The sequence below is a fragment of the Eurypyga helias genome, unplaced genomic scaffold (assembly GCF_000690775.1).
Source record: "Eurypyga helias isolate BGI_N326 unplaced genomic scaffold, ASM69077v1 scaffold24973, whole genome shotgun sequence".
NCBI lineage: Eukaryota > Metazoa > Chordata > Aves > Eurypygiformes > Eurypygidae > Eurypyga > Eurypyga helias.
In genome coordinates this window covers 2,628-11,433 of record NW_010243425.1, presented here as the reverse complement: position 1 = coordinate 11,433, position 8,806 = coordinate 2,628, and the positions used below count along the sequence as shown (strand labels likewise).

General features: G+C 49.1%; 1 protein-coding gene across 1 annotated transcript; it reads left to right on the top strand.

The window, feature by feature from the left end:
* Positions 1-31: 31 nt before the first annotated feature.
* On the top strand, positions 32-7,152 carry LOC104507972 (arginine-glutamic acid dipeptide repeats protein-like; the record flags this gene model as incomplete). Its single annotated transcript, XM_010149422.1, is given in 7 exon segments — positions 32-169; positions 172-851; positions 1,246-1,462; positions 2,600-3,323; positions 4,969-5,115; positions 5,327-5,507; positions 6,525-7,152. Coding segments are annotated over 7 exon segments (2,121 nt in total), but the record flags the coding sequence as incomplete, so codon positions are not given.
* Between the last annotated feature and the right edge of the window lie 1,654 nt (positions 7,153-8,806).

Below are 8,806 nucleotides of genomic sequence, written 5' to 3'. Positions count from 1 at the left end.
GCTCCACAGTCAGGCCCAGCCTGCCCCTCACAGCCTGCAGGCCCAGCCCCTCCTGCCTCATCCCGTCCCTTCCCAGCCATTCTCCCTCCCCACTCAGTCATCTCAGTCTCAGGTTCCCCTTCAGACACAAGCGCCGTCTCATTCTCCTTCCGCTCTCCAGGTTCCCGGCCCGCCGCGCCCTCTCTGCAGCTGCCTCAGCCGCCGCGGGAGCAGCCCCTGCCCCCTGCCCCCATGGCCATGCCTCACATCAAACCTCCCCCTACCACCCCAATCCCTCAGCTCCCCACTGCTCCATCCCACAAGCACCCTCCTCATCTCTCTGGTCCTTCTCCATTCTCAATGAACTCCAACTTGCCTCCACCACCTGCTTTGAAACCCCTGAGCTCCCTCTCAACTCACCATCCTCCATCTGCACATCCTCCTCCTTTGCAGCTGATGCCTCAGAGCCAACCGCTGCAGTCTTCGCAAGCCCAGCCTCCCGTACTGACGCAGAGTCAGAGCCTCCCAAACCCCACGCACTCCAACACCCAGCCTATTTTTTTTTCGCAGCCCCCCTTTTCTCAGCATCCGTTTGTCCCAGGAGGCCCCCCTTCCATCACCCCTCCGTCCTGCCCCTCCACTTCCACACCGCCCGCTGTGCCTGGCATCCCACTTCAGACTTCCATCTCCACGTCAGCGGCTTCTAGTGGAAACGTGCCAGTGGTGACAGCCTGCACGCTACCACCTATTCAGATCAAAGAAGAAGTACCAGATGAAGCTGAGGAACCAGAAAGCCCTCCCCCTCCGCCCAGAAGTCCATCCCCAGAACCTACTGTGGTGGACACCCCGAGTCATGCCAGTCAGTCAGCCAGGTAGGGAGGTTTCCAGCGCTGCTGCCTCAGCGTGCTCTGTTTTGATGTGTAGCGGGGCGCTCCCAAATGCTGGGAAGTTAGCTCCTCTGGGAGCTGGGTGTGTTTTACACCTGCGTCTTGTCAGCTTCTCTTTCTAAAGTGGCTTGGCTCCGATTTTTCTGGAAAGGTGCTGGTTCAGCTGGCGTATTCAGACATGGCTTTACAGTTGGTAACTGAGGGATTTTATACACTGGCAGGCAGAGTAATAATACGGTGCAGTTCATTTGCAGAGAAGCTATAGTGCTCTTGCAGAAACGTAATACTTGATTTTATCCTTTTTTGGACATACAGCTCTTAAATCCCAGGCTCTTGCATCTTTCCAGGGGATAAGCTCCTTCTGGTTTGTTTCTTTCAGGTTCTACAAGCACCTGGACCGTGGCTACAATTCATGCGCAAGAGCAGACTTATACTTCATGCCTCTGGCAGGATCGAAACTGGCCAAGAAGAGAGAAGAGGCCATTGAAAAGGCCAAAAGGGAAGCAGAGCAGAAAGCCAGAGAATAAAGAGAAAAAGAAAAAGAGAAGGAGAGAGAGAGGGAGCGGGAGCGCGAAAGAGAAGCCGAAAGAGCTGCGGTAGGTTTATTTGTAGGTAAGAGCTGTTTGAGGGAGTGGGCCTGGTAGGGTCTGACCCGGACAGTGACCAGGGAGTGCAGATCCCCCCGGAGTGCTTCAGCGCTTGTGCGGTCAGGTGTTTGTGAATATGGGAGTCTAGTGTACGAGGTGAAAGCCAACCAGCCATGAGCACCTCCCGGCCTGCCTGTGACTTTCTTCTCTTGAAGGGAACGGAGAGTTTCTTCTCCTGGTGTGCCCGATGTGCAGGAAACCAGCGCAGCTGGGGGTCCCTGGGCACAGCAGTTCTGTTTACCTGCAGTAGAAAAGCACTCTGTGCAGATCCAGCGAATGCATCTGTGTACCTTGGACTGCAGTGTAGGCGCAGGAGTGCTGTCTGGAACAAGGGGATCTGAAGGCTTTTTACATGTGAAGTCAACCTAAAGTCCTGTCACTACTTTTTTTTATGGGGAGACCCAAACTGGAATCTTGCTATAAAGAGCCAGCAGAAGTAGCACAGCTTTCTGTGGCCTGTTGGAAAGGAGTGGTTACTTCTGGGCCCACAGAATTGTTAGGTTGGTAATATGTTATTGATGCTGGAAAAGAAGGTGCTACAGTCTTCCATGGTGCATTTCAGAGATTTCAATCATAGCTGTGATTAAAAAAGTCAGGATGTAGCATCTAGGGATAGGAATCCTGTGCTTCTCGCCCTCCCCTGAAGTGCTCTGCTGCCTTTGTGCAGAGCAGGATGCCAAGTCCTGATGTGAAAGGAGTGGAACTTGTGTTGCACATGATGGAGATGAGTTTTCTCGGGCTTAGTAAGTTTTAGGATGCAAGTGAGTGTGGAGAGGAGGCCACCACCACACTGCGAACCAGGCTGGTAGTTTGTAGGGACGCGCGCTAGCCCGCCCTTGCCCGTAGTTGCAACGTACCTACTAGCTGCTGCTCTAACTAAAGCAGTGGTAGCTTTGAGGCTGCCACTAAAAAGCAGTTACCTTCTGCCCTACAAGATAGAATGCTGGTTTTCCCCAACCCACAATGGAGCATGAGGCTGAGCAGGCTGACATTGCGTCTTTGAAGCACACCAAGGGCCATGTGTGCCTGCTGTGTTGTTTAAGCCAAATGTGTTGAACTAAAATTCTCTTCCCCTGTTCTGTGCAGCAGAAGGTATCCAGCTCCTCCCACGAAGGCCGTCTTGGAGAGTCTCAGCTCAGTGGGCCAGCACATATGAGACCTTCATTCGAACCTCCCCCGACGACCATTGCTGCTGTACCGCCGTACATTGGTCCAGACACGCCTGCTTTACGAACGCTGAGTGAATACGCCCGTCCTCATGTCATGTCGCCAACAAACCGTAATCATCCTTTCTTTGTCCCCCTAAACCCCACCGATCCACTTCTGGCCTACCATATGCCTGGCCTCTACAATGTGGATCCCACCATTCGGGAACGAGAGCTGCGAGAGCGGGAAATCCGGGAGCGAGAAATCCGGGAAAGGGAGTTGAGAGAGAGGATGAAACCTGGCTTTGAGGTGAAACCCCCGGAGCTAGATGCACTGCACCCAGCTACTAACCCCATGGAGCATTTTGCCAGGCACGGTGCACTGACTATTCCCCCAACAGCAGGACCTCACCCATTTGCTTCCTTCCATCCGGGTTTGAACCCCCTGGAAAGAGAGAGACTCGCCCTGGCAGGCCCACAGTTACGGCCTGAAATGAGCTACCCTGACAGACTGGCAGCAGAGAGGATACACGCCGAGCGGATGGCATCGCTGACAAACGACCCGTTGGCACGGCTCCAGATGTTCAATGTTACGCCTCACCATCACCAACATTCACACATACACTCGCATTTACACCTACATCAGCAGGACCCCTTACATCAAGGTGAGCCTGGGGTGGGGGGCTGGGCAGTTAACTAGGGATCCCCTCGTGAGCTCTTCGCAGCAGTCGACCCAAACCAGACTGTGACTCTGGAATTAGTAGTAAAATCCCTGTTTGCTTGCGTACGTGACTTACGTGCTGTATAAGGTGGCGATAACTGAAATGCAAACACTTCTTTTTTGGGAGGGTGGACCACTAGCAGTCATCGAGTAAATGATGGTAACAGTACAGCAGTTTTGATTGAGGCTGCACGCTCTCACTGTAGAAGGTTTGCTCTTCTGGTTTTCTGAAGTATTGGAGTCCTAAAGCACCACCTTACAGGGGTGTCTGGGTACAGCTGGAGACTCCACTGGGTGAAGGGATTTCACTAGGAGAGATGTCATGGAGCTGGTAACACTGCTGATGGCTGTTACATTAGGAGTTACAGCTGGAAAGGAGCTGAAGCTGGTTTTTCCATATGGGAGCTGGAAATTAGGAGAGAAAGATTCGATCTCTTCAGCCACTTGACATGCCAACCATCTGGCCTTAGCTGAGCTGAAATTCTCTGTCGCAGATCTCCCAAGAACCATCTAAATTTATGGGTTGGCATCTCTTCAGCTACAGTGCACTCTTATGCCTGACAATTTTTCCCCCCCCTAAGTATTTAATAGCATTTCTGAAGCAAGCTGGGTGGTTACTCCTCTAGAAGTCTGGGAGATGAGGCACTAAGCAGCTCTGATGTTCTGGTGGCAGGCTGGAGGGAACATAGCAAGCGAGGCACCAGGTGCAGGAGCTGCTAAGTAAGAAGGAAAAAAAACCCGTGAGCACTTAAAGTGCAGCTTCTGGTGCGGCTGGCTGCAGACGTTGTGTTTGTGCAAGCAAATGTAGCATACTTTGCCTCGGAGCAGTATGCATTAAACCTAGCTGGGATGCTTTTCGGAGTTGGGAATGAATTTGAGCGCTGCTGCAGAGGCTGGATTGTGTAGCAAGGAAGTGGGCAGGGGGTTAGGGGTAGGGGGTGATAGTGCTGAATGTCAGCAGTCTTAAAGCTGTCAGCGTGGACATGGGTTGAGACTGCACAAATCACAGCGTGGTTCGATTTGAGGCAGGTTTGCAACACCCCCTTGATAGCAGAAGGAATGGGTCATAGATTGTGTCTAGACAAGGCTTCTGCTGTCAGGTAAGACACTGCCTCTGTGCAGGTAAGTCTGGATACTCCTCGGTTAGTCCTTCTGCACAAAAATACGGCTGGTGCTGTCTCCCTCTCAGTCTAGAGAGAGACTGGTGCAGACAAAGCCAAGGCAGTTCATTGTCATCTCTTACCTGTGTTTGAAAAGAAATTTGGCTTCAGTCTTGGACACTGGCTTAAAATACAGTTAGGGGCTCTTCGGGTCTCTAAGTAGTTCTTGCTCCAGAGTAGCTCCATAGGTGGTCAGGCCCTACAGCACAAACCTTGTGTCTCTTCTTGGGATGAGGATGAGCAGACTGCTGTGAAGTGACCACACGTAGAAAAGTGGGTTTCAAATTGGATGGAGCTAAGCTCCTGGTAATTATATGCCAGTTAGTCCAAATGCTGACCCAGCTCAAGTCCAACAGGGCTTTTGATCTCCCAGCAGTGAGCGATGCTTCCCAAAGCAGTTGATTCCTTGCTTTCTTTCCTTCTTTTAAGGCTCAGCAGGACCTGTTCACCCGCTGGTGGATCCTTTAGCAGCTGGACCCCATTTGGCACGTTTTCCCTACCCACCTGGGACCATCCCCAACCCGTTGCTAGGGCAGCCGCCTCACGAGCATGAAATGCTCCGACATCCAGTCTTTGGTGAGAGCATTTGATGGTCCTTTGCAAAGGTTGGCTCTTGGTTTGAACTGTTGTCTTTTCTTCTGGGCCTTAGCAGGGGAGTTGGTGGAGTTGAGCTGTAACTTAGGTTACAGCCAAACGTTTTTGGTTGGTTTAATGAAGAGTGAGCTTCATGGGACAGTTCTCTGCTGACCTCATAGCAAATGTCTAAAAATGGGCAACTCTCTCTTAGGTACTCCTTACCCACGAGATCTGCCTGGTGCCATTCCACCTCCTATGTCTGCAGCCCATCAGCTGCAGGCCATGCACGCCCAGTCGGCAGAGCTGCAGAGACTGGCAATGGAGCAGCAGTGGTTGCACGGGCATCCCCACATGCACGGTGGTCACCTACCAAGTCAGGAAGATTATTACAGGTGAGACGTGCAGTGAAGGCTTCTGGGAACTCAGGGGTGCTACAGCCTCCCTCATTTTTCTCCACTTCCCATGTTTTCTGAATTGCTGCTTTTCTTAGTCTGTGCTGAGTTACTCTCCTGATGCAGAAGATGGTGAAGCTGTACCAACACCCAGCGTGGGCATAGGTATCACAGGTTGGAGACCAGGTCCAAATTATTGGCTCAGGATGTAGACTGGCTGAGTCTTACATTGCAGAATTACCTCTGATTGGGGTTTTTACTGTGATACTCAGTACGATGGCTGCTTCCACATCCCTTTCTCTTCCTTGACAACAGTGGAGGGTGTGTAAAAGCTTTATGAGCGAGAAGAGGGGAGGAATTCTGTAAATCTGAAATGACTGAAGGCAATAGGGATGTTGAAATGTGTGAATAATACGGATCCTGCATTACCAGCTGAGAATGCCTAGAGGAATCACGTGATTTCCTTCCCCCCAGAATGCTGTATGGTGTTGAGAGTAGAGTGGTTCTCTTCTTGTGACACCACCTTAGCTCCTGTTCGGCAGTTACCGCTGCCAGTGCGTGAGCTAAGAAGAAAAGGCCACCGGCACCTTGCAAGGGTCGTTCCGCATGTCTCTGGGTGGCAGGGGTACCTAGGAAGCAGCGCGTTACACACCTGCCTTGCCCTGCTTTACTCTGATGTCTCAGTCTGTGCTTCGGCTGGCCTTGCGCCATGGGGACAGCCAGTCTGCCTGACGCTGTCACATCTGCAGCTGCAGGTAAAGCTGAAGCTCGATGAGCTGGTGATCTCTCTCACGTGTGAGAAGCGCTGGAGTAGCAAAAGGTCATCACTTCCTCCCGCAGCAGACGGTGTTACCAGCGCTGGTACAGTGGCTCTTGGGTTTGTGCTGCAATCTCACCAGGCCTGGAGCCTCCTGTGTTCCCTTTGGGGCGCCGGGCTGAGGTTAGCAGGAAGGCGAGCTCTCTGCAGTGCCACGACACCTCCTTGCTTTTGTTAAAATGATTTTCTTTCTCTTTCAGTCGACTGAAGAAAGAAGGCGACAAACAGTTGTAATAAATTATTTATTTGTAATGCTGGCTATGGAAACCCCAGTCCTTGGGAAGGAGTGGAACATTTTTACATACAATAAGAGCTACAAAAGGAAAAGAATATCTTATAAAGATTTCTTTATATATTTAAAACAACCAACCACCCAACAAGTAGAGACTTAATCAGCCTAGTGTTCATTTGTAGAGAAGATTTCTCAAGACTGGTGTGGGTCTCCCTGCATGACAACGTATTCAGAAGCCTATGGAAAATACAGGACTGTGTGGAATATTCAGAGAACTTCCTGCAATCTTGGGTTTTTTTTCTTTTTCTTACTAGTTTGTTTTGAGTAGGTGCTAGAATCAGATTCACAACACAAGTCACTGTGCGTGAAGAGACACTCAATGCATCTATAGCTACTTTAAAAAAAACAAGGATTGCAAGTAGGTGACGTAACAAGCTCTGAATCCAAGTGCTATAATAATAAAAATCTACTTTTATTTTAATACATTGTAGGAGATCTTCATAATTTTAAAGAGAGCTCAGTTCTGCAGCATGGCTTTTTAAGTCTGTAAATAACTTTTTTGGGTAGAGGGGAGAAACAAAACAAAACAAAACTCCGGAAACGTTTATCCTGATTTTCAGTAACATCACAAATTGTGAATTCCTACCTGGTATTGACAGAATACAGAGTTGATTTTTTAATAAAAAAATATATATATAGTTATCCCTTTAATTAAAGGGAATGATGGGTATCAATAATTTCAAATGGGTAAAAGCTTGAAATTTGGTTTGATATCAACAATAAGCATTAAAGGGACTTGCAGGGATAATGTTGCAAATGACTGTTTCTGTTCTTGGTTTTTTGGTTTGTTTGGGTTTCGGTTTTGGTTTTTTTTTTTTGGTTCGTGTTACATCTCTCTGTTCTGCAGCTGATTTCTGTTGAGTTGGGTTTCTCAGCAGTTACAGGTGTCCCTTGGAACTAGCTTACCCTTTTGATGCCTGCTTCAAGGGTTAATTTTCAGCGTGGCCATAATGCACTTCTTTCTTGTTACCTTTTGAAGCGTAATCTAATGACATCGGTTTTAGACTTTAGGCAAAAGTTCAAAGAAATAATCTGTTCTAAAAATTTCTCTTTTAAAAATGTTCCGAGGCTCAAACTGGTACAGCCAGAATTTTATATGCATGTGCATATTTTTGGAGGATGTGCTCTTTCTGGCCTCTTGTGTTTGATATGTTCTTAAGAAAAGTGGACTAGGCGACTCCATGGTCTTGAAGTTGTTTTGCAAAGACCAGTCTGTGTTTCTCTTTGACTGTTTTAGTAAGCAAAAAAAAGTGTTCTGTATCTCAGGAACTTCCTGCTTTGGGATTAACCGGATTTGTGGACTCCCAACGCAACAGGTCCATGCAGAATAACTCCTGATGGCTAGTCCCCATGTGGATGGTAAAAGGAAAGGAATACACAGAAGGCCAGTGCACACTATTTTGGAGACGGCTCTGCTTATTGTCTGAGCAGACCTTTATTTTCTTCATTGTTTTGCCATGGGTTTTCTTTGCCAGAGCAGAGGGTGACGCAACCAATGGACATCTGAATCTGCTGGCTGCTTTTTCTGCTGGTGCATAACTTGCCCCCCTCCATTCTCCCTCTTGACTCCTGAGTGCTCTCTCTGCTGTTGTAGACTGTTCGCTGTGATGGTTGTGTCATAGGACTGTTCTGAGCCACGTTTGATAAACTTGTAGTTAATCATACATTCTGATGGAAGGCATGGCACGTGCAGTGCTTTACCCACCCCGTGGGCCTCAAGCCAGTCTCAGTGCCCAAAGATTGCTGTTGAACAGTTGGTAACGTCAATTTACCAATTAAAAATACGCATGGGGGTATTCTGGGTCCACTTAAAGTGAGACTATATAGGAGGGGGAGGACCATTCAGCTGATACTGATCTTGCTGTGTTTTCTGTCCTCCATTTCAGATTTCCCAGTGCCAAGGAACTGCACACAATTAGTTCTGTACACTGTGTTGAACTCTCTGGGAAGGTGTTGGGAGGAGCAGCTAGTGTTTCTGAGATTTGGAAGCCCTGAGGTCAGTCTAGAATGGAGGGTGGTAAAGTGGTCTTCAGTCGATGCCTTCAGTCGCTCTCTGCAGTGCTCAGGTGAAGTGGTTTTCTTCTGAGTCACGTTATTTACGTCAGCTGACAGGGGAGTAGCTGGTAAGACTGGTCTGCGCAGCAGAGAGAGTGCCTCAGTTTGCTGTAAAGGTCTGATTAGGCACGTTTC